This window comes from Neoarius graeffei, chromosome 13, assembly GCF_027579695.1.
Source record: "Neoarius graeffei isolate fNeoGra1 chromosome 13, fNeoGra1.pri, whole genome shotgun sequence".
In the NCBI taxonomy this organism is placed as follows: domain Eukaryota; kingdom Metazoa; phylum Chordata; class Actinopteri; order Siluriformes; family Ariidae; genus Neoarius; species Neoarius graeffei.
In genome coordinates this window covers 49,280,223-49,306,989 of record NC_083581.1, presented here as the reverse complement: position 1 = coordinate 49,306,989, position 26,767 = coordinate 49,280,223, and the positions used below count along the sequence as shown (strand labels likewise).

At 41.1% G+C, this 26,767-nt stretch overlaps 1 protein-coding gene across 1 annotated transcript in view; it reads left to right on the top strand.

Moving 5' to 3' along the window:
• Positions 1 to 26,767, top strand: part of plxnb1a (plexin b1a) — a 99,876-nt gene that overhangs the window by 12,961 nt on the left and 60,148 nt on the right. Inside the window, exons 2-3 of the mRNA XM_060937946.1 lie at positions 17,154 to 17,228; positions 22,984 to 24,097. Coding sequence (XP_060793929.1) covers positions 17,154 to 17,228; positions 22,984 to 24,097 — 1,189 coding nt within the window. The remainder of the gene's footprint in view (positions 1 to 17,153; positions 17,229 to 22,983; positions 24,098 to 26,767) is intronic.

Here is a 26,767-nt window from a genome sequence, read left to right as displayed (position 1 = left end):
GAAGCATGACTTCACGCTTCACTGAGCTAGTGGACAATGACTGGTTGGAGTCCAATATAAAGGGAGCATGCTGAATAATAGAAAGGACCCCAAACCTCTTGGCTTTGCCAAAACTCCCCTGGATGTCTGGCCACTGTTTGGTTGTATAGCTTTGAGTGTGGGCCCAGTGACGAAGGGTTAAAATGGCTCCCAGGCTTAAGAAGCAGGTGTGCATCTTCTCAGTATGCCATCTTATATTATTCAACTGTCTTTTAACGGTCAGTCGGAAGAAAGCATTCCTTTAAAGAATTGCATTGGACTTCAGCCTACTGAACTACATTTTAGCAAAAAAGGCCATGAAAAAAATCACAAGTGAAAGCAGTATTTACCGAGCCTTACAGATGTCTAAGCTTTTAGGTTTTTTTTTTTTTAAGAAAATAAATTTTCAGAAAAATGGTGAGTATTGCAACCTGAAATTTGGATTAATTAGCATCCCTGATTGTTAGATTTAACCAGTGTTGAATTTGAAATTGAAATGATTGAATGTTAGATTTAATGTAGCCTGGGCCCACCCATCCTAAGTGTGACGCAACACGAGGGCCTGTTGAGAGCTTAGTCTGGCCAGGCAAACTATCTACAGCTCTTCCAAGCTCCCGAAAAATCGGGAGCTAATCAACTTTGAGCATCTCCAACGGCCCTGGGTAGAGGCGTGTTCAAGGCACTGACGTAGTAGAACTGCGACCGGAAGCCATAGATTGTTTACAGAATCTATGCCGGAAGCGCTTCATTCACTAGAAACATTACGAACATGGAGCAAGTTCTCATTGAAAACGGAGCAAAGAGCAGCCCTGGAGGTATTTATTGAAAGGAAGCACGTTTTCGACTTGCTCCCGACCGGCTTCGGTAAGAGTTTAATCTACCAGTTAGCCCCGTCGCGTCACATATGTCAGAGGAAAGAGTGATGTGATTGGTTTAAGCTTCGTCACAGCCTTTTCTGGCTTCGACCAGTAGCAAACTGAGGCATTTCAGGGAGGCGAGTCAACCACGCACTTTGGGAAACGGTTGGGCTTAATATCTTTGCCAGACCAAATGCTTGCAGAGCTTTGAAGTCGCATTAGCCAGACTAGATTTAATGTATATTTAAAGCTGCATTGTGATTTAAATTAGTTTTATAGTTTTAGTGTTAAGACTTTATGATTTTAATATTTTAGAGCTTTTTAAGATCTTTTATTATTTTAAACTATTACATATACTATAACAGTGATTTTAAACTATTCCTGTGTAACTTGACCAAGTTACTGTGTGACCTTCGTCCAGGGGAGAAGACACTTCTTTGCTAGACTAAACATGTTTTTAAAAATTGTCGTTAAGAACATCCGCTGATATGAAATGTATACAGGACATTTTGCTCATGATTGATCCAAGGTTTCACCCACAGCTGCATATCCACACAGGCACACACACACATAGATCAAACAGTGATGTCATTTCATCCACAGATAACACACATATAAAATCCCCTGTATTCTCTCGTCTCATTGGGGGACTTGTGAATAAAGATTGCGAACTCATGGGGTTCCTGTCTTTCTTTCGCGACTCACCCCAGAGCTCTGGGTGACACGGGGGGACTGTTCTCGAGATGGTGAGGGCAAGAGGTGAAGAAAACCTTTCACTTTGCCTGCCTCATCTTTTTCCAGGATTTTCAGATTTTTCCTCAACACCCCGTTAACATTACATTTGCATGAAACCACACTGTTACACAGGTGTGTCAGCATGTATTCCATAAAATCATGCTAATACTGTACAAGTCAATAGTTTCAGTTAATGCTCAAATCAAACATTAGAATGGAGAAAATGTGATCTCAATGGCATGGTTATTTGTGCCAGACAGGCTGGTCAGAGTATTTCCAAAACTGCTGATCTCCTTGGATTTTCATGCAGAGTTTTATAGAATGATGAGGGGGAAAAAACACTGAGTGAGTGACAGTTCTGCTCGAAAAAAAAAAACATCTTATTGGTGAGAGTGATCAGAGGAGAATGGCCAGAAATGTGCGAGTTGACAGGAAGGGTAGAGTAACTCAAATACCCACTGTTTACAACCATGGTGAGCAGATAAGCATCTCAGAATACACAAAACATCAAACCTCAAGGGGGGTGGGCTACAACAGCGGGAGATCACATCAGGTTCCTCTCCTGACAGCCAAGAAAAGAAATCTGAAGCTACAGACTCGCCCACAATGGAGAGGCGAACATTGGAAAAAGTCTATGATTTTGCAATATTGGTCCAGTACTGATATAGAAATTTTGTTCTGCACATGGACAGGGATGACATAGGCTATTCCTGTTCCTATTCCTATAGATATTACTGAAGATGTGTTGGACCACATTGAAGAGTAGATTACTAAAGCAGGAAGCGAGGAAGAATTAGTTTTAGCAGACACACAGGAAACAGGTGTGTGCTTTGAGGAATGTTCAACTGACACGTAACCTCTAACTAAAATATAGCTGTCATATTTCAGTGAACATCTGTGACTGCTTTTCAAGAGAAAGTAAGCCTCGAGCAATTTGAAAGTAGAGCATTCCACAAAGCAAAGGTGCAAAATCTCTGGTTGCAAAGAGTTCAATACTCCCAATGAAACATGTACCATTGCTTCAGCAGTGACAAAAACCAATTACATATTCAGCAGGCCTATTGGATTGACATAAGGAAATCCTGATTGATTCATGGCAACATGGTGTGTAAAGCTTAAAGTGCATATCACGGGTAAATTCAGGAGCAAGATCAATGTAATTCTCCTATTTTATATTTAATTTGGGTCAAATGCCTGTCACATTTTGCTTTTTGTGCAATTTTTGTACGTTGCGCAATACCAGAAAAATTCAGTTGAAATCAAGCCATTTGAGGCGAATTCGTCCGCCTCTGAAAAAACTTGCCATTTGGATTTCCCAGCAAACATTGATTTTTATGGCATCACGTCCGGGACGCCGCCTCCTGAATCCTACGTCAGTGCTGGTTTGTTTATGAGAAAACGACTGTATTATTTACATCCCTAGTGTTGTCTCCGTTGTCTTCACTACTTGAATCATCATCAAATCCAATCAGATGAAGCCCCAATTCTGACATCTCATTATATTCTTCATCCAAAGGTGAAGTAACATTGCGCTTAGGTGGCAATTCCATATTTCAATGCAAAATCGCTAGCTGCTAAACTTGGTCTACACAGGCTGTGCACTGAAACCGTGCAAGCTCTCGCAGCCTGCTGGCACTTCCGCAGGTGACGTCACAAATCTGGCTCCAGACTCCCTTGGGATTTTTCCAGACGCATTTTGTTATTTTATTTTATTTATTTATTTATTTTTTTCTGCGGGCGGCACGGTGGTGTAGTGGTTAGCGCTGTCGCCTCACAGCAAGAAGGTCCGGGTTTGATCCCCGTGGCCGGCGAGGGCCTTTCTGTGCAGAGTTTGCATGTTCTCCCCGTGTCTGCGTGGGTTTCCTCCGGGTGCTCCGGTTTCCCCCACAGTCCAGAGACATGCAGGTTAGGTTAACTGGTGACTCTAAATTGACCGTAGGTGTGAGTGTGAATGGTTGTCTGTGTCTATGTGTCAGCCCTGTGATGACCTGGCGACTTGTCCAGGGTGTACCCCGCCTTTCACCCGTAGTCAGCTGGGATAGGCTCCAGCTTATCTGCAACCCTGTAGAAGGATAAAGCGGCTAGAGATAATGAGATGAGATTTTTTTTTCTGCTGTAGACAGATGGCCTTGTGCAAAATTACCCTTCTGGATGAGCGTGTATAGGGACATGCTTTCATATTAAAAAAAAAAACCTAAATTGGTCCAGGATATGCACTTTAACTCTGGATTGTTTAATGGTTGTTTTCCAAAATTCAAACTGAACAACAATCAATCAGGTCAATATTTCAGGGTTTGTTACAGCCATGCTTTTCTGACTGCTGACAAGCCAACAGAGAAATAATAAACATTAATTAAAGTGGATTTAATATTTTGATACGTTCCATGATATGAATCAAACAAAAAGTGCAGGGTATGATTATTTGTGGCAGATGCTGTGTACCAATGACATACAGATAGTCCTTGAAAGTGTTATACTTGTCTGTACAGGTCTAGCCAAATTTTATACTACCAGAAAATAACTAAATATATCGTACAGGGTATGATTATTTGTTGCAGGTGCTGTATACCAATGACATACAGATTTGCAATACAGCTGGTCCTTTAAAGAGTTATACAAGTACTGGTCTGTACACAGGTCAATCCCTCTGGCACTGTCCAATTTTTGGAGCCAAATGTTACACTGACAAAACAGAATTAAATGCACTATATGGCCAAAAGACTGTGGACATCTGACAATCATACCCATATACCATCCCATTCCAAAGCTGGTCCCCCTTTGTTGCTATAACAGCCTCCACACTTCTGGGAAAGATTTCCACTAGATTTTGGAACACAACTGTGGGAAGTTCTGTTCATTCAGCCACAAGAGCATTAGTGAGGTCAGGTGAGGAGGCCAGGGGTGCAGTCGGCTTTCCAGTTCATCGCAAATGTGTTCAGTAGGGCTGAGGTACAGGCCACTCAAATTCTTCCACTCTAACCTCGGCAAACCATGTCTTCAAGGACCTTGCTTTGTGCATGGGGCATTGCCATGCTGGAACATGTTTGGGGCCTCTTATTTCCAGTGAAAGGAAATCTTAATGCTACAGCTTACAAAGACGTCCTAGACAACTATTTGCTTTCATCTTTATGGCAGTTAGACACTCCTTCTACTTCAGTGTTTTTTCTTTACTTTTATTCATTAAATGACACTTCATTTTGATGTCTTTGGTATTGTTTTACAATGTAGCGTGTTACTTTGCAATGTGTGTGAAGAGAGTCCTTATATAGTCTCTGGTGTAGTGTTTGATGTGAGACAGGTGTGATTAGAAGTCTGGTGACCATGAATGTTATAGCTGTTGGGATTTGTAGTCGTGACAGCCATGTTAGTGGACTGTGGTGGATTCTGGTAAATGAAGAATGAAATGGACTCTGGTATAGCTATGACAACCAACACCACTCCTGCCACCCCCACCAGTGAGAAGCACACTCCAGCAGATCCTTTTCAGGAGTATCCTCTAGGATGGGGACCTGTTTTTTCTGGATGTCTGCCATGAAACTCAGAGGAGTATAGGGTCATGGATGTCTCTGGCTGGAACTCAGCACTGCTCCTCTCAGCTGTATTCCTCTCAGTCAATCAGGTACTCTGGCCCGCCTTCCCTCCTCTGGGAGTTGATGGTAGATCTGACCATGAAGGCAGGCTGGCTGTCAATATCCAGGGTTTTGGGAACCAAGGGTGCTGCGGAGTGGACAGCGGTATGAGCTTCCTGGCAGGGAATGTTTGGGGTATCTTGGCCTGAGCACACTATACACAATGAAAAATATTTCGGAATGTCGGACTGAATGTTTGGTCACCGGTACTTTGCATTGAGCAGTTTGTGTATTCTCTGTGTATCTGGATGTCTGGTGGGCAGAGTAGTGCAGGTCCACATTATGAACCTGCCCCAGAGGAGTGGTGGCACATAGGAAAGATTAGTGGGGCACACAGTAGGGACATGGTGTATAGGCAAGTGGGTGATTTCCTTGTTGAAGTCCCATGTGATGGCGCCGATGAAGCAGGACAGCAGTATGATGGACTCTGGCCCTGATCAAGGGTTCTGAGTGGGATACGTGCAGGACAGGGAGTCGACCTTGGTATTCTTGTAACTGGGGTGGTAGGACAAGATGAAATTCAACTGGGTGAAGAACAGGGACCACCAGGCTTGGTGAGAATTCAGGCACTCAGCAGTTCAGAGATATTCAAGTTTTTTGTGGTCCGTGAGCATAGTAAATTGGTATGCAGCACCCTCTAGCCAGTGTCTGTATTCTTCCAGTGCAAGCTTGACTGCCAGCAACTCCCAACTGCCAGTGTCTTAGTTTTGGAAATGAAAGCAACAGGGTGTAATTTGGGCTTATTGCCAAAATGCTGTGAAAAAAGGGCCCTCATCCCTGACTCGGAGGCATCCACCTCCACAGCAAATGGCTTAGTGAATGGATCTGGATGGCATACTGTGGGCACTGTGATGAATGCGACCTTAAGTTTGCAAAATGCCTCCTTGGCAGCTGTATTCCAAGAAAGTCTCTTTGGGCATTTCTTTAGGAGGGCTGTGAGGGGCGCAGCTCTGGAGCTAAAGCCTCTGATGAATCTCGATAAAAATTCACGAACCCCAGGAAACATTGCAGGTGGGTAATTCCACCCCAAATCACCAGATTTAGAAAAATGTTCGCCACTGACCATCTCAGATTTGCTTCATACTTTCCGGAAATATTGTCAGTGTGCCCAGTAAATAGTGTGCAAAATTTTAGGCTTGTACCTTCATTAGTTTCTGAGATATAGGGGCTTAAAAAAGGGGCATGGCCCCAGTTTCACTGTTGAAACGCATGCTACAGAAAACGGACCTAACTTCTATAAGTCATTACTTTTAAACTATTCATGCAAGACACATGAAATTTTCAAGGATTGTTCTTCAGTGCCAGATGCCTTTAAATGCTAAAATAGAAAGTTCACAGTTCAATATTTGCCAAGTTATGGCTTGCTGAAAATCATAAAAAAATGTCCTCTATCATGCTTTGGAGCAAATTTGACCCCTCCCCCCATATCTCCACATTAAAGCACACCAGATCTTTCAATTTTTCTAATTTATTACTCATGTTATAGTACTCTTTAGGCAACTAGGTATGTGTTCAAAAGAAATCAAACTTTCTGATTTATTAGGCTTTAAAAATTAAAAAGAAAAAAACATTTTGCGCCTATAATTCAAATGCATATTGCAAATGTATGACAAGGTCTACCATAAAAACAATTATACCACTGGAAAGAGCTTGTTCTGATTAGCAAATGAACAAAATATGAACTTGGTACCCTAAACCAAACTATAAATATTAAGGTATCAAGTACGGCATGTTTTACGATAGACGGAAATGCTGTTTTAAGGCATATAATCTACTTTGATGCATCCAGAGATGCATAAAAACTGAAAAAACACAAAATTCATGAGAATTTTTATCACTATCCCTTAGAAGCACATATCTGAGCTTCCATTTGCCAGCCAGATACATCCCCAGCTGAAAAAGGTAACTTACTTCAGTGATGGATCAGCAGCCCAATACAAAAACTATTAAAAAAATTTCACAAATCTAATAAAGCTTGCAGACAATTTTGGACTTTTGGCAGAATGGCATTTCTTTGCCACTTCTCATGATAAATCACCCTGTGATGGTATTGGAAGCACTGTAAAGCGATCAGTAGCTCGAGCTAGCTTACAGGCAGTCACGAGTGATCACATACTAATCCCATCTGATCTGTTTTTGTGGGCAGAAAAACATCAAGAACATCCATTTCATCTGGGTTAATTGGTACAGGGGAAGTTGTGGAGAATGGAAAAGCATTGGAGACAAGATTTTCAAGGTCAGCTACTATTCCTGAAACAAGAGACAACTACTCATTTGTTCCAATCATGTCCAACCAGCTGCAGGTCAGGTGGTCCTAGCTTCATTGTGGATATGAGTGGGAATTGGCCACAAGTAATGCATAAAATCCCCGTTAAATCAGTGGTCTCTCTGGCAGATACAATTCCTGGTAAATATGTTGTATATTTGTATGACAGACAGTGGTGGATAGGCAACATTCGTGCATTATCAGAGTAGGAACAAGATGTACAAGTAACATTTATGTATCCTCATGGTCCCTCTCAGACTTACAGCTGGCCCAGGAGAGAGGATAACTGTTGGGTCCCTCTGGTGCATGTCATGAAAATCATTGATGCCCCATTTACATCAACTGGCAGGCAGTATAAACTTCCATCTGATGTGGAAAAGCAAATCAATACACTGTTTAAGCTCTTCAAATAAAGTATTTTTAAGGTTATTTTTCCTACACTGTAGGTTTGTAATTGTATTGTAATATGCCTTAAAACAGCATTTCCATCTATCGTAAAACATGCCGTACTTGATACCTTAATATTTATAGTTTGGTTTAGGGTACCAACTTCATATTTTGTGCATTTGCTAATCAGAACAAGCTCTTTCCAGTGGTATAATTGTTTTTATGGTAGACCTTGTCATACATTTGCAATATGCATTTGAATTATAGGCGCAAAAAAAATTTTTTTTTATTTTTAAAGCCTAATAAATCAGAAAGTTTGATTTCTTTTGAACACATACCTAGTTGCCTAAAGAGTACTATAACATGAGTAATAAATAAGAAAATTTGAAAGATCTGGTATGCTTTAATGTGGAGATATGGGGGGGTCAAATTTGCTCCAAAGCACGATAGAAGACATTTTTTTATGATTTTCAGCAAGCCATAACTTGGCAAATATTGAACTGTGAACTTTCTATTTTAGTATTTAAAGTCGTCTGGCATTGAAGAACAATCCTTGAAAATTTCATACATCTTGCATGAATAGTTTAAAAGTAATGACTTATGGAAGTTAGGTCCATTTTCTGTAGCATGCGTTTTAACAGTGAAATTGGGGCCATGCCCCTTTTTTAAAGCCTCTATATCTCAGAAACTAATGAAGGTACAAGCCTAAAATTTTGTACACTATTTATTGGACACACTGACAATATTTCCAGAAAGTATGAAGCAAATATGAGATGGTCAGTGGTGAGGCCTCTGGTGATTTCATATGGATTGACCCAGGTCCTTCACTGCTCAGGATGTGGGTTAATCAGTCACTGCCGTCACTTTGGCTGGGTCCATGTTTATGCTGTCCTGCTTAATGATGTACCCTCGAAAGGAAACTGTGGTGCTGTGGAACTCGGATTTGTCCCATTTGATGTACAGCTGATTCTGAAAGGGCTGGGCCAGCACTCTTCTGACATGCTCTATGTGACCTTCCAAGGAAGGGGAGCAAAATAGGATGTCATCAATGTATGGTACAACAAATTGCCCCAGCATATCCCTCAGAATATTATTGATCAAGCACTGGAACACTGAGGGGGCACAAGAGAGGCCTTACAGCATGACTGTTTACTCATAGTGGCCAATGGCGGTGCTAAAGGCCATCTTCCACCTATCTCCCAGTCTGAGGTGCACCAGGTTGTAGGCACTGTGCAAGTCCAGTTTTGTTTTTATGCAGGCAGAGTGGAGCTGATCTAGTACAGAAGGGACTAGTGGAAAGAGATACAGATAGTTCACCATGATTTGGTTTATTCCCTGGTTATTAATGCATGGACGCAGTCTACCCCTCTTCTTATCCACAAAAAGAATGTGGCAGAGGCTGGTGAGGTGGAAGGCTGGATATAGTCCTGCACATACTTCTCCATGGCTCGTTGTTTGGCCAGTGACAAGGGATATACATGGTGGAGTAGTGCCCGGGGGCTCGCCACCTGTCTCCTGCAGCAATACAGCTGAGTGCCTTGCCAGTGATCAGACCCAGGAACTGCATGATCTTAGACTGAGACACCCTCCTACTTGACAAAATGTAGAGAGCACTGGAACAAGAAGTCTTGTAATTGTGAGGGTTCTCTCGTGAACGTATTGTGCCAGGAGATGGGTTGAACAGTTGTGGCTGGGGTTGGAGACACTGCTGGTGCGGGACACAACTGGTGCGGGACACTGGGCAGAAACTTGGGCAAGGACCTCAGGGAGCTGAAGGATCTGGGCATTCATTTCATGAATATTTTGTCAAAGTATCTATATTTTAAATTATTTTGACTGATCCATTCCATTTTCATATGGTTATTCATATGGTTATGTAATGGACTTGAACCAGCCTCGGCCATCTTGCACACAGCCATGAAAGAAAAAAATAAGGCATATTTTGTTTAAACTTTCCACGTTTGACATGTAGATAAGAAAAAGAACGAGATGAGTTTCAAAGGGATCACTAACAGTGAATTTGCTAACAGTGAGATTTTGTTGCACAGAGAGCTAGCAGGTAGCAATCATATGCTTTCAAAAGAAAAACATCTATTTGGATTCTGGGAAGGGTGAGCCAGACCCTTGAAACTTTTTGTAAGTCATCTGAGGCTGCTCTCTAATTATTTGCTGTCATGTTTCTCACAGGATACATCAATCTGCACCCCAGACACTCCCACTTTTACTGGCAACCAATTGGTATTGTTTTCATGTGTTTTGTTGTAATGTGATGAGACAATTCTCAACACTGTATTTCAAGTTCACACTCACCATAAATATTATGGATGCACATCTCCCACTCTTGTTATGACAAATGGAGTAATGACGGGACAACAAGATCTACAACATCTTTCTAAAAATGCAAATGAGGCTAAATTTTTTGGCAAGCTTTGCATTGCCGAACAGCGAACTGAAGACTACAGGATTGGCATTAGAAGGCTTATCTATTTATGGGATGTTTTTCTTATATAGTTACTGTATGGGTTATCTATATACAAGTACAAGAACTCACATTTTGTACACAATACAGCTATTCCAGTGAGAAAATGTTGCTGTCTACTGGAGATATTTTGCCACTTCAGCAGCATTTTAAGGTGGACTAGAATTTTTGAATAATAAACTTCAGCATGAGTCCAATCTGATTTGTATATCACTAATATATATTTTCAAAATTAATAGATATGTCATTTGAGGGGGCATGGTGGTTAGCACTGTCACCTCACAGTAAGAAGGTTCTGGGTTCGAGCCCAGTGGCCGACGGGGGGCCTTTCTGTGTGGAGTTTGCATGTTCTTTCCATGTCTGCGTGGGTTTCCTCCGGGTGCTCTGGTTTCCCCCATAGTTCAAAGACGCGCAGGTTAGGCTAATTGGTGGCTCTAAATTGATCGTGAGTGTGAATGGTTGTTTGTCTCTATGTGTCAGCCTTGTGATGATCTGGCGACTTCTCCAGGGTGTACCCTACCTCTCACCCATAGTCAGCTGAGATAGGCTCCAGCTTGCCTATGACCCTGCACAGGATAAGCAGTTACAGATAATGGATGGATATGGCATTTGAATCTGAACTGCCCCCCCCCCCCCAAAAAAAAAAAAAATTCTCACAATCTTGTTGTCATTTTGTTACTACATCTTAAATTCTTAACTAGAATGTGAATGACAAAAGCTCCACTCGATTTCATTAAATGATAAATATCCGCCAGCATGGTGTAATGATCTGGAGTGAGTGCTCAGCAGTAGGTGTAGTTTTCCAGATATTATTATTATTATTACATAAGAAGTGTTATTATTTTAGCACCTTTTTTTACGTTGTTTGTGGGTTGGTGCAGCTCATTCTTCTTTTAGGTGATTTGGCATGGTTCATGGGTGGCACGGTGGTGTAAGTGGTTAGCACAGTCGCCTGACAGCAAGAAGGTTCTGGGTTCGAGGCCGGCGGGGGCCTTTCTGTGTGGAGTTTGCATGTTCTCCCCATGTCTGCGTGGGTTTCTTCCAGGTGCTCCGGTTTCCCCCACAGTCCAAAGACATGCGGTTAGGTTAATATGTGATGGCCTTGGGCTGAGGTACTCTTGAGCGAGGCACCGAACTCCCAACTGCTCCCCGGGCGCTGTTAGCATGGCTGCCCACTGCTCTGGGTATGTGTGCGTGCTCATTGCTCACGTGTGTGTTCCCTGCTTCAGATGGGTTAAATGCAGAGAGGAATTTCACAAGTGAATAGTGATGAATAAAGTTGTGCTTTCTTAGTGAGTGTGGCTAAAGGGGAGAGCACTTTCTAACTTGAGTTGATTAATTAACATTGAACAAGGCCGCCTTCTGAGAAATTTTTATAACTTAATATTTTGCTTACAGATTTACTGATGGCATTTTGATTAAATTTCACAAAAAATCTTATAGGACAGAGAGGCAGAGAGGGGATCTGCAACAGAAATACACCCCTCTGTGCTACCGTGCATGTTCCCATTCAGTGTCTAACCTTTGGGGTGAGGGTTGGACCTATTTATAGTGCTGAGGGGCTTGTTGTCATGGGGACTCTGTGTATGAAGGATTGGGTACTTGTTTGAGATGCCTTGAAGAGCCTGAGAACTTAGAGACAAGTCAAGCTTGATGTCAGTTCGGCATGCTAGACCCTCAACAGTTTTGTTGAATTCGTGTGTCTTTTAATGCTGTCATTTCTTTGAAACCCCTAAGAAAATTAAGTAGTCACCGATCATTAACTGGACATGGTGTTGTTTCTCAAATTCATTCTCATATTGCTGGTAAGTAGTTATTAAACAAAAGTTGTGAAAACTTGAAACATTTATATTATCAAGTCGAGTCAGATTTGCATACAGCTGCAAAGTTGGGAAGGTATGGAAAATGCAAATAAAGAAAGTAGTGATTTCTAAATTTACTTTGACTTATATCTCATTGCAGACTGTATGAAACCAAGATATTTCTTGTTTGGTCTGGTCAACTTCATTTCATTTGTGAATATGCATCCGTTCCTGTGTTTCAGGCCTGTAGCACATTTCCAAAAAAAAAAAGGTTGGGATGGGGGCAGTTTAGGGCTAATAATGAGGTAAAACAATTAAATAATGTGAATTGAACAGGTGATGTCAACAGGTGATTGTAATCAAGATTCGGTACAAACTCAGTATCCAGGAAAGGCCTAGTCTTTGAGAAGCAATGATGGACTGAGGATCTGCAGTTTGTCAACAAATGCATGAGAAAATAATTGAAATGTTTAAAAACAATGTTCCTCAAAGAAAGATATGAAGGGATTTGGATATTTCACCTTCTGTGGTGTGTAATATCATTAAACAGTTCAAGGAATCGCAAGGAATTTCGGTGCTTAAAGGGCAAGGGCACAAGCCTAAGCTGAACACCCGTGATCTCTATCAATTCCAGTTTTAAACATATCCAGTTTTAAACATATCATGTTTATGCTTAGGAGTACTTTTTATGAATCCTTTTTGTTCATAAATATATATGTAGCGGGCAGCACAATGGTATAGTGGTTAGCACTGTTGCCTCACAGCACGACGATTCTGGGTTTGAGCCCAGTGGCCAACCCCCCCGTTGGCCACTGGGCTCAAACCCAGAACCGTCTTGCTGCGAGGCAACAGTGCTAACCACACAGCAAACTCCACCTCTCTGTGTGGAGTTTGCACGTCCTCCCCATGTCTGCGTGGTTTCCACCCACAGTCCAAAGACATGTGGTTAGGTTAACTGGCTACTCTAAAGTGTCCATAGGTGTGAAAGTGTGTGTGAATGATTGAGAGGAGAAAACTTCAATAATCCAGTAGAAGGCAATGGGAAACCACTACTATAATTCCATCCCGCTTATCCTGTGCAGGGTCATGAGCAAGCTGGAACTTATCCCAGCTGACTATGGGCGAGAGGTGGAGTACACCCTGGACAAATCACCAGATCATTGCAAGGCTGACACATAGAGACAACCATTCACACTCACACTCACACCTATGGTCAATTTAGAGCCACCAATTAGCCTAACCTGCATGTCTTTGGACTGTGGGGGAAACCGGAGCACCCGGAGAAAACCCATGCAGACACAGGGAGAACATGCAAACGCCACACAGAAAGACCCCCATCGGGCACTAGGCTTGAACCCAGAACCGTCTTGCTGTGAGACAACAGTACTAACCACTACACCACCGTGTTGCCCCCACTACTGTAATTCCTCCCTAGAAACTTTGATGGCTGAAGCCGTCAGATCGGACCTGCCATCAGGCAGAACACTAAAGAAGATGTAAGTAGCCCAAAGATATTATGTATGCAAATTTGAAGTGGATGTATGCACTCAAAGTATCTTAAGTAACAAAAACAAAAGTGTCTGAATACTTATTTCATCTCACTGTAGATATTCTTACAGTACATACCCCATTTTCTTTAGCCATATTTTTTTAACGCATTTAACTGTATTCATGTTATTTCTACAATTTCTGCAACATTTCATTAGTGACAAGATGACGGATGAGTGAATTAGGCATTTGGAGAATAGAGTTAGCCTGATTTGGAAAGGTAGTTGTATGATGAGTATGCTCTGGTGGGGAAAGTCCAAAGACTATAAATAGCCTCTCTCACAGACAGTACTTTTCTTTCTCTTGTTTTGCCTCTCTCTACACCTTTGTTGTCTCTTTAACTCTGTTTCGGTCTTTTGCTACTGTAATCTCTCACCCTCTTTGTAGCTGCAAGCAGTAAACAGCTGCCAGATTACAATCGCATTAGAAATGGCGTCCATCTGCTCGTAATTTGAAGACAAATCAGCTCCATTCCAATTCGTAATGCCATTAAATTGATATCTGAAAAGCCTTTTTCACAGCGTGAAACTCGTCTCAACACTCTTTCACATGGTGAATGGTCACATTGTCCCCTGGGAATAATAAATAGGTTTCTTAATCACCCAGAGTGGCAACTTCTCATGTTCATTGTCATGCCCAATGAAACGTGACACTCTATTGAGGCTATAAAATGTGGAGTCAGTACCAAGCCTTCAACAACTGACATTAGTGTCTGTCCCTCACCTCTGTGACTCTGGGGTGGTGTGTCAGTCCCAGCATCTGTGCCCTTGGCTCCACACTACTTGCCTTTTAGCCCAAAGCCACTCAGCTGACCGGGCAGAAAGGGCATTCTTGGTAGAAGTTTTGTAGTTGTCTACTTTCCGAGTTCTTGCTTTCGTGCGATTGTTCAAAAATGGTATCTGTTTTGGTGTAGTTATTGGACACTCTGTGGTTTGAAAGTGATAACATACACTACCGTTCAAAGGTTTGGGGTCACCCAGACAATTTTGTGTTTTCCATGAAAAGTCACACTTTTATTTACCACCATAAGTTGTAAAATTAATAGAAAATATAGTCAAGACATTTTTCTGGCCATTTTGAGCGTTTAATCAACCCCACAAATGTGATGCTCCAGAAACTCAATCTGCTCAAAGGAAGGTCAGTTTTATAGCTTCTCTAAAGAGCTAAACTGTTTTCAGCTGTGCTAACATGATTGTACAAGGGTTTTCTAATCATCCATTAGCCTTCTGAGGCAATGAGCAAACACATTGTACCATTAGAACACTGGAGTGATAGTTGCTGGAAATGGGCCTCTATGCACCAGGGGCGATTTCTCAGAGACAACAAGGGAAGCCGAGCTTCCCCTAAAATTCTCTCCCCAAACTGCGGCATCTACGACGTTGAATTCTCATTAAAACAATAACTTGCATAACATAATATATGCCCAAGATTGTATTTACGTTCATAACTATCCTGTAACTTATTTGAGTGATGTCTGACGAACTTGCAGTTCGCTATGAGAATCATCTTTGCTGCCAGGCTGTAACCAACGTTGCCAGATACTGCTGACGTTTTCCAGCCAAAATATGTTCAAAACCCGCCAAAATGCACTTAAAACTGCCCAATCTGGCAACACTGGCTGTAACCTTTCTTATTTCAATGGGCTCTATGGCTGGCAGCCGGGTATCCGTTGCAGTCTATGAGAGGGCTCTGAACAGCCAATTTCGGCTAGTTGTTATTGGTTAAAATAGACAAAATCGTCACTTCCAGGGAAGCCGGGCTTCTCTGGGACTAAACGAGACAGTGGGAGGGACAAGAAGCCGGGCTGATGAAGGATTATTGGAGGTATTGTTTGAAAGACATGAGGAGGGCGGGCTCTGTACTTCGGCGTCGGCGAGGAACACGGAAGTATGATCAGTCATTCCCCAGCGGATGTCGAGAAAGTGTAGTCGTGTGCCAAAGTGCTGTCCGACTTTCTTTTCATATAAACGTTTCTTCTCATTGATGTCTCTGTACATTACTCTGTAAATAAATGTAAATATTACTCGTTGTGCTCCGTTAACTTTCATCCATTCTATCAGTTTGATCATTCGCGAATTCACTCGTTTATTTCATTTGTAGTTCAATCTGGTTGTAGGCTAGCTTGAGCCTTATTGGGATCTGCAGTGCTAGCTGCTAACAGAAATTGGTGAAGTCTCTGGAAAGCACAACCAGCTAGTATGACAGGGTCACAGACCATTTTCTGGAAAAGGAGCGGAGGGCAGAATTTGTGTATAAATAGTGTGCATCATATAATGTTCATGAATCTGAAGTGTGTATATTGTTCAGTAATGTTAAGAGAATGGTGGGCTCTGTGTTATAGGTTATACCTGGGTATAATATTCAAGGTTCTGTGTGTTGCATAGCCTACCTGGTTATGGATTTCCAGACTGTGTTGCAGAAGATGTTCAAGGATGTGTTGCACAGCTGGGTGTTGTGTTAAAGACTCTGTGTTGCATATCAGGGTATGATGTTCAAGGCTCTTCGTTGAATAGCCAGTGATTTTTGGATGTTTGATATTTTTGATTAAGGATATGAGGCACTAGCCTGGCAAGCCAGACTATAACATGAAATGTACAAGCAAAAATACTTTCTGCCACTAGGTAGGGTTGTCTAGTTCACTATGCTAATGGGGCACACCTTTCTATGCTTTGATATCCGGCCTACAGGTTTTACGATGAATGCGTAAAATGGGCTTCCCCTGTTTTAAAAACCAGCAGCCGCCACTGCTATACACCTATGGAGATATTGCACCAAAAACCAGACATTTGCAGCTAGAATAGTCATTTACCACATTAGCAATGTATAGAGTGTATTTCTGATTAGTTTAAAGTGATCTTCATTGAAAAGAACAGTGCTTTTCTTTCAGAAATAAGGACATTTCAAAGTGACCCCAAACTTTTGAACGGTAGTGTATATCAATGATAAAGATTACATTACGTGACAAATGAAACATAAACAAGACCTCATCGATAAAACAAGGAAACAGAGAGTGGGAGAGAGAGAACGAGCAGGACGTGTGTGTGTGTGTGTGTGTGTGTGTGTGTGTGTGTGTGTGTGAGTGTGAGAACGTGTGTGAACAGATGATTTATCTTTCAATGTAGGTAAAAAGAACAAAGTTCATGATGAAAAGAGAAAGCGAGAGGTGGGTAGAGAGGTTAGCTTTAGAAATAAAATTGATCTGAGGGAAATGTCAAAGGAAAACACAGACCCATCGGTTGATTAAATGATGGCATACACTCCTTTATTAAGCAGCTATTCATTACATCTAATTGACAAAAAGCAATAAAGCATTTCATGAAGGGAACATTATAGTGCTTTCATGGTGATTTATAGTATTTCATTTCCTTTACTGGCAGTAATACTAATGCTTAATTTAACAACATTTTAACAAACAGTTTTGTTCTCATCTAGGACCCACGAACATGTTCTATGCTACACCATAACCAAGAGGACAGAAGTTACCCCAACTAATTGTTTCTGCCAATGGTATGAATGTTTAAATATATATTTGCATGCACAGTGAGTTTTTTTTTTCTTCTTCAGAAACATGCTCTGTTACTTAATATGGTCCATTTCTTTGCAAAATGTAAACAATTATCAGTAACTTTTCCTTTTTACTGATACATTAAATAGGATTTCCCTTCAAGCATCATAGCAGAGCAGCCCCACTAAACTTAATTTATTGACCGATATGGTTAGTGACATGCTGCTACTCATTAAACCACTGCTGCGACGCTTACAATTTAGGCCTACTGTATAAAACTAGAATCAACATGCATGTGTTTTGTAGCCTTTGAGCAGGTAATCAATACAGTCCATGCAAGCCCATGGCCCTGAACGTGACCTAAGTTCACAGCTGATGTCAGAGAAAGCTATTCTGCGCTGATTGGCTGAGTGTGTGCAGTATCCCACGTTGATTGGATGAGCGATGTGCAATTAATATTCATAGGTAACTTATGCAAAAATAGTGGCATCGTCAAGGCGGGTACGAGTGACCAAAACACAGACGGGTTGCAGCTTAAGCCTCGGTCACAACCGGACGTACGATTTTTTGGCCATGCGATTTTTGGCGTTTCCCAAATCACTGCGTTTTTTTTTGTTCATGGAGAACGTAGTTGTGGTGACCATGAAGGAGTAAGATCACCGCGCACCCAACGTACAACCCGGAAGTCGAACGTGCGTACCACGCACGAAATCTGAGGCTGCTCGGACGTACGGCTGTCGCTTCATTCGTACAGCCAACGCACCTTCAAACGTGCACTAATCGTACTGACTGTGCGTTCCATGCAGGCTTCGTATGAAGGTTGCAAGAACTGCGCACGATCTGTACGTTGTGCGTACCAACAGCGTTCGTTTGTCGCACTGCGGCAATTGGAGAGGGGTATATATATTTCGGCATACTTTGGTTTCTCACTGTGAAAATGGCAATCCCTCCGCAAAGACTTCATCTCAAACTCCTGGCCTGCTGGCCACTGTCGTGGTCTTCATCCTCCTCCTCACTGCTCCTTGTCCTCTTTCTCTCCTCCCTCTCTGCTGCCGTCTCTCTCTCCTCCGTCTCCGACACCTTTTCTATCCTCCTCTTCCCTTTTGCCTTTGGCATATTGAATTGAAGCGATGCAATGCAATGAAATGAAATTAAATGAAATTGGGTTTTCTCTCAATCAAAGCCTATGTGTACAAATGGCCGTAGGCACTCCTGCAGCTTTATATACCCGAGTTTTCGTGCGATTGACGCCCTCTCGCCGTATGGCCAATGCACGGCCGACTTACTTGACACGCATGGATGACGTACGAAATATCTGAACGTGCGTTGGCCGCACTAATTACGTATGTGGGGCGCACGACACACATACTGAGTCCGCAAGTGCGACGTACGAAAAAAATTGACATTTTGCCCAAACCTAAAACCAGCAAATTTGAAAGACGCACGTCGGCCGTACGGAAGACACATGAGGCCGTAAGTTTGTCTTGCAACCTGAAAAAAACGTAAGCGCCCGTAGAGTTTGTTTGACATGACAAAGAACCTCTGCGGCCAGTCTGCGGCCAGTCTACGGCTCGAAAATCAGCACGTCACACGCGCGCCCTCCGTGCCTTTCTTTGCGTTTTTTGCACGTAGACCGGCCATAGGAGCACGTACGGCCGGTTGTGACCGAGGCATTAATTACAGAGTTTTTCACAAAGAAAGCTGGGAAAACAACTTAGCAACAGTGGCAGACCATAGTTGTGAGACCATGATGGCCAGTTCGCTGCATGTTGCTGACCAGCTCCAGTCTGACAGTGAGAGTCATGCTGCCAATGTCGATGACGATGGAGCTGATGCTGCCGTCCAGGGAGCTGCCAGGAAAAATTTAAGTAAAATATAGCCTTTGCCCGGCGGTGTAGTGGTTAGCATTGTCGCCTCACAGCAAGAAGGTCCTGGGTTTGAGTCCAGTGGCCGGCGAGGGCCTTTCTGTGTGGAGTTTGCATGTTCTCCCCTTGTCTGCATGGGTTTCCTCCGGGTGCTCCGGTTTCCCCCACAGTCCAAAGACATGCAGGTTAGGTTAACTGGTGACTCTAAATTGACCGTAGGTGTGAATGTGAGTGTGAATGGTTGTCTGTGTCTATGTGTCAGCCCTGTGATGACCTGGCGACTTGTCCAGGGTGTACCCCGCCTTTCGCCCATAGTCAGCTGGGATAGGCTCCAGCTTGCCTGCGACCCTGTAGAAAAGGATAAAGCGGCTATGGATAATGGATGGATGGATGGATGGATGGATAGCCTTTGCCCCAACCTGTAAAAATCAGCTCTAGATGTCACCAGAAGCCACAAAATGAAATCTTGTATTTCAAAATTTGAGGTGCTCTTTGCACCTCGCTGCACTCGCGGTGTGTGCAAAAAGATTTTTGCACAGTACTATGATTGTGGCACGTTGGTTAATTGGTGTGATGATGTATCTCCTTTTTTAATAACATTAAAAGCATATGCTATATGCCATTATTATTGAACCAAGCAGTGAATGTGAGATTTAGCTATGTGTTCTTATGGCTGCAATATAACTAAATTTTAAAGGAAAACTTTGGAAAGTCTCTTCTTCCAGTCTGTGATGCAGCACCCTGTAGTTGATCGCGGCTTTTTTCTGATATTGACAAAATCCTTTCCATGTTGTCAGACACTCATTCATATTGTCATAATGAGTTAAATATGCAGGCATTTCTTTGGAAATAGACTTCTTCACAAATTCTGTGTGACTTCTCCTTTTGTAAATATCAGGAAAAACAAACCCCTGTGTGATAATCAACTATAGGCACTGAATGGGGTCCTGCGTTAGAGACCGGAAGAAGAGAAAGATAAAACAATGAGTGTAGAAACAGTAATTTTATCCAGTTTATTTACAGTTATTGAGGTAAACAGACACAGGAGAAAGGATCTCTGTAGGGATCCTTTCCATGTTGTCAGACACTTAATAAAATTATGAGCCTGTCAGTAGCCAAAACAAGCAGTTTACTTTGATGCAGTTGAGTGCCCCGTAGAATTGGCACGGTGGTGTGGTGGTTAGCACTGTTGCCCCACAGCAAGAAGGTTCTGGGTTCGAGCCCAGTGGCCGACAAGGACCTTTCTGTGTGGAGTTTGCATGTTCTCCCCATGTCTGCATGGGTTTCCCCCACAGTTCAAAAGACATGTAGATTAACCCTTTGATGCAAAACATGGGTCAAAAGTGACCCGGCTGAGTTTTTATCTTCTATATCTTTGCAATAAATTAATTCCATCATTCAGTATTCAAGGTATTCCTCAATCAACTTGTTTTTGATCATCATACATCCTTATTTTATTTTTCCTTTCTTACTTTTTGAATAAAAACCCTTTTTGTATCACTACCCTTCTAATGCACAACATGGGTCAAAAACGACCTGCATTCATTTTCCAGGTTATTTCACGTATGGCTGAGTGTTTCTATGATATACTTTTGAAATAAATTCATTTTATCATTTACTTTTCCAAATATGCAGTAAATATCTTGTTTTTGTTTAGTACAAATCATCATTTTTATTTTTCCTTTCTTAAGTTATGAACAAGCACAGCTTTTGTAATTCTACATCAAGTTTACACACATGGGTCAGAACCGACCCGCATGCATTTACTACAGCGTTTGGTGGGAACTGTGAATTGTGCTTGTGTCAGACATTTCACAGCTCAGCACAGCGCCCTTTGCCCATCTAATACATGGAAGTAATGTTTTTCAATTGTTCTAACATTACCTTAGAAAAAAATTGATGATGTTTAGGTTACCTTGAGAGTGAGTAGATTACTTGTCAGAAGTTACAAGTAATTACTATTAGCTACCGAGCTGTTGACATATTCTACTTTAGTTAGCTAATTTTATTGTAGTTGGCTTAGCTAACTACATAGTTAATAAATAAATAACTGGCCCCATTCACTGCTAAAGTAATTACTTGAAACAAATTATTATTATAGTATTAAGACATTTAATTTTAAATCACACTTGGATGACCCATGTGTAGTAATCTCATTCATCTCATCTCATTATCTCTAGCCGCTTTATCCTTCTACAGGGTCGCAGGCAAGCTGGAGCCTATCCCAGCTGACTATGGGCGAAAGGCAGGGTACACCCTGGACAAGTCACCAGGTCATCACAGGGCTGACACATAGACACAGACAACCATTCACACTCACACCTACGGTCAATTTAGAGCCACCAGTTAACCTAACCTGCATGTCTTTGGACTGTGGGGGAAAACGGAGCACCCGGAGGAAACCCACGCGGACACAGGGAGAACATGCAAACTCCGCACAGAAAGGCCCTCGCCGGCCACGGGGCTCGAACCCGGACCTTCTTGCTGTGAGGCGACAGCGCTAACCACTACACCACCGTGCCGCCCCATGTGTAGTAGTATAAAAAGTATTTTTGTTCATAAAGTAGGAAAGAAAAAATTAAATTAATGATTTGTGGTAATTAAAAACAAGATTTTTAAAGAATACTTGGAATATTCAATCATAAAATAAATTGATTTCAAAAGATAGAGCAAAGAAAAACTCAGTCAGCATGAAATAACCTAGAAAATGAATGCGGGTCATTTTTGACCCATGTTGTGCATTAGAAGGGGTGTGCATATGTTTTGCATCAAAGGGTTAAGTACAACGGGGCCACTGTAATTAGCGCAAGCTATAGTGGTTTCCCAGCCATAATGTATGTACGTGTATATCTTGCTATGGCAGAGCTAAAAAAAATTACATTGTACGTTGTTTTACGGTTGCCATTTATAGTGTTCTAACTCGATGCTGGACCAATTCCAATCTTTTTTGTCCCTAGTAAATATTTGGACCTATAGAGATGGGGAAATGGGGCACAGGTTAAAAAATACCAGTTTTCCTTTAAGTGCAGCATGCAAAAACAAGTCAGTAATAGGTTAGTTGTATGCCACTGGTGCAGACGTTTAGTCAAACCCATATGTTCTACATTACTGTAGAGATATAACTGTCCATTATTTCTATATTAATCTAATATACCATGAAAGGCACTGAAAGGCTCTGGTTCAAATTATGGATTCTCTGAGGTGACTGGCATAGTATTATTTTATGAAGGGCGCAGCCCCAAAGAAAATAGTATTATGCCAGTTACTGAAGAGAATCCATAATTACCGATGCCTCTCAGTGCATGGTACATTTGATTTATATCCCTCATCAAAAAATTACAAACTAAAAGTGTGAAGATTGAATCTTGGCATAAACTCACTAGAGGCAGCTATGTTTGTTGTTTACATTGGAGAGACCTTCGACCTGCGCATGTGTAATATACCATGCAATTGCGCTTTTTTTAACCTATTTAATTTAATTTTATTTTATTTTATTTTATTAATTTATTACCATGTTATCGCCTGCCTCACTTGGCATGATCATGATACACAGATCTACACACACAAAAATGCTCGCGGAGCCACAGCTGACTTGAGTCAGCCATAAAGCTTGAAATTGTGATGTCAGTTCATGGTATATCCAGGATATGCCATGACCGACTCAGACCATATCCTTTTTTTTTTTTTTAACGCCATGAGATACATTGCTTAATCAGTGGTGGAACTATTTTACATCACATGACCTAACCTTGGTCAATCCCTGCACAAGAATTTTTTGATGAGGGATATAATATATACAAGGGCTCTTACATTCTGTGGAGCAGAACCACCACAATTGTAAGTGCTACTATCAGTGATTCTTTTCTTGATCTTCTAATGTTTTTGTGTTCAGTGCATTTGCAGTGCATTGTGGGATGGCGCTTGTCTCCACCCTGCTTTCTTCCCTCATTCTGGGCATTTTGGAAAGCCCACTGGTATGTTGCCACTATCCACGCTTCTCATCCAACGACACTGTTTTCCAACACCTGGCTCTGCACCCTGATCCTACCGTGGGCACGGTGTACATTGGTGCACAGGATCGCCTTTACCAGCTGTCTGGACTGGACCATATGCGTCTGGAAGTGGAAGAGATGACAGGACCTGTAAAAGACAGTAAGGATTGTCTTCCACCTGTAACCTCAGAGAACTGCCCACATGCCCAGCTAGTAAATAACCACAACAAGCTACTGCTAGTGGAGTCCTATTCCCTCCAGCTTGTTACATGTGGCAGTGTCCACCAGGGCACATGCCAGAAGCGCAGCCTTGCTAATGTCAGCCAAGTTTTGTTTTCTGCAGAAAGACCAATGGACACTCAGTATGTAGCTGCCAATGACCCAACTGTCTCCACCATTGGACTTGTGGCAAGTCCGAGCAATGGGGCTCCACCCCTGCTTTATGTGGGAAGGGGCTACGTCGGAAGGGGTAGCCTCCCACCAATCTCCACCCGTCAGCTTTCTTCTGAGCCCATCTTTTCCTATGAGGAGACAGCTAAATTGGGTGTAGCCAGCCGCCTATCAGAGTACGACCACAATTTTATACTAACCTTTGCCCGACACAACCATGTCTACTTCTTATTCTTCAGACGTGACCTCAAAGCCACTTCTCGAGAATACAGAACATACATTGCACGGATGTGCCTGGATGATCATGCATACTATTCCTACATCGAAGTTCCACTAGCATGCCACTCTCGCTCAACAAAGAAAAACTACAGCCTCCTCCAGGGAGCGCAGGTGGGTGGGGAGGTGGATGATGGGCAGGTTCTGATGGCAGTATTTTCCACATCATTGAATGGGGCCAGCAAGCCAAGCGAGGACTCAGCACTTTGTGTTTATAGTCTGGATGCAATTGACCACTGGATTAATGACACACGGGACCTGTGCTACACACAAGTTGGCCAGAGAGAGGGCATCAGGGTGGCATATATAGAGTATGAGGTCAAATCCAGCTGTGCCAACTTGCCCAAGGTGAGATAATGAGATGAGATTTTCTAAATGTCATTAAAGGTACATGGGCAGTATTCAGAGTCAGTGACTTGTATCAAAAAGTTATGCCAGTATTTACACCGGGATAGTTATGTGTATTCAGAGATGGGTTACGCAGCTGTTTAAATCAGTTTTCTAGGTGTGCCATTTAAAAAAAAAAATCGACTGAAGAAATTTCTCAACATTTGCAAAATTCAACTCTAAACCAATTCAAAATATTGAATAGTAAAACAAGCTAAAATTAATTGTGAGACTGTATATTATACAAATTATTTTCCTACATAACCAACTTCAAAATGTTTTAAGGGTAAGTGATATAGGGTCTTGGAAACAAGACAGTATAATATCGATATTATGATAAATAGGTATGTAACAATATATTGTGTGATGATAAATCACAATACAAATTTATGACAATTCAAATTGATGAAATAAAAACATAAATCGCAATTATCAGGCTGCATAATCTCGCAGTTTTTCCTTGCTGTCATTTAGACAGCAGAGGGCGTAATACACGTAACTTCACTCAAAGCAGAAGAAACACAGCACTAATGCCACAAAAAAACACACAGATAGATAGATCGATCAATATATAAACAAAAATAAAACCAGATCTGAAATGGGAAGGGGCTGTTGTACGATTGTCCAAACAGATTTAACAAGAAATCGGAGCTCTCTTTTTACAGACTGCTGAAAGCTAGAGAAAAGAGAAGCAAATGGAGATAGTAAAAAATGTATTGAGAGAGGGCCTATTTGTTATTAACTTTTTCATTTTTAATAAAATAATATTTTATTTAACAGGCCATTATATTTTACTCCAACCTTTACAAATGTGGGTAAATAATTATTGTTGGTTATTTAAAAATTAAACAAAGTGTTTATTATTTAACAAAAGGATGATTTAGGTTGATAAAGAATAGAAAAAATAAATGTTGAATTTTTTTGCTAATAAAGTTTTGTTCATTTAATATTTTCTTTCTCAGATCATGGGAAAATCAAGGTGTGAACCCAGTATTGTGAATGAATCGAATTGAATTGTGAACTGGGTGAATTGTTACATGCCCAACGATAAATTATGTCACAATACACTTTTTCTGGTATGGTGATTTTTTTTCTAACTTTAATTTTAAAAAAGCAGTTACAAAATCTGATTAGAAGCAGGTGATTTGATGTTAAAATTTTGTATGGAACCTTTCAATTTGTAAAAAAATTTAATTTATTATTAGAAATTATTATGAAAAAATACTGTCTTTTATTATTCTATTGTTTTTATGCATTTCAATATATTTTTGTAGTCAATGTAAACATAAACGAATTTCATTGTTTTTTTTAAAGCAACAATACTGTTTTGCTGGCAGTTGGTTAGCAAACCTATATATCATAATAGAATATATCATCATTTTAGTTATATATCATAACCTATATATAATAGAATATACAGTATAATGTCATAATAGTTATACAGTATATCATGACCTATATATCAGAAACCTATATATTATAGAAATGTCTTCATCCCATAACAATAGTAAACAAGTGTTGCCAGGCAAAACAAGCCTCACCCGGCAGCACTTATACCTATATGTTGATAATGGTAATATTTCTCAATCATCAGCTGTCAGGTTATAGTCCTATGAAAATCCATGACCTTGAGTTTGACATTTCAAAGTCATTAAAGGTCAAAAGTCATGGTGCCAAATGAAAGTCCATATGGCACTTCCTATAAGTTGATAATGGTAAACATCTGTCAACCATCAACCGTTTTCAAGTTATAGCCCTCTGAAAATCCATGACCTTGAGTTTGACCTTTCAAGGTCACTCAAGGTCAAAGATCATGGTACCAAATGAAAGGCCATATGGGAGTTCCTATTTGCTCATGATAGTAAACATTTGTCTGTTGGCAACCGTTTTTGAGTTATAATGGAAAACGTTATTTTGACTGAAAGGTTGACCTTTCCGGTGAGCTTGACCACCATCTTCACCCGATTACCCTGAAAATTTGAAGTCAATCGGTGCAACTGTCTAGACGCTAGATTGTTAATAAACAGACACAAATAAACCACACTGATTACAATACCTCGCCCCACTTACTCCGTCGCAGGCAAAGTAATTATAATAGCATTTATTTATTTATTTATTTTATTTAACCAGGAAAGACTCATTGAGATTAAAAATCTCATTTATAAGAGCATCCTGGCCAAGACAGGCAGCAGCACAGTTAACAAAACATAGAGCCAATGCATACATCCATACACACAACATTAAATAATTTACAAAATAAGTTACACAATGAAAAGATCATTTAAAAATAATCAACAAAAGTTCATTAAAAATAGTATACCAGAAAGTCAGGCAAAACATCTACAGCTGGATATTTGTCTCTGCAAATCATTTAAAATCACTTAAAAATACATGTAATGATTTGACATAATGGAACCTATTTTTACTGATTCAACAAACATAAACAAAGGACACATAAATAAACTGATGGTAAACCAAGAGAGGTGAGACTCATCACGTGTTACCTGCTGGATCAGCTTGTCTCCTGTCCATCCACAGCAAACACTTGACTACACCCCCACTGCCAGAGTACCCATTTCTACACAGGCACACACAAGCAATGAAATAATTTCAAAATTTAGCTCCAGTTAA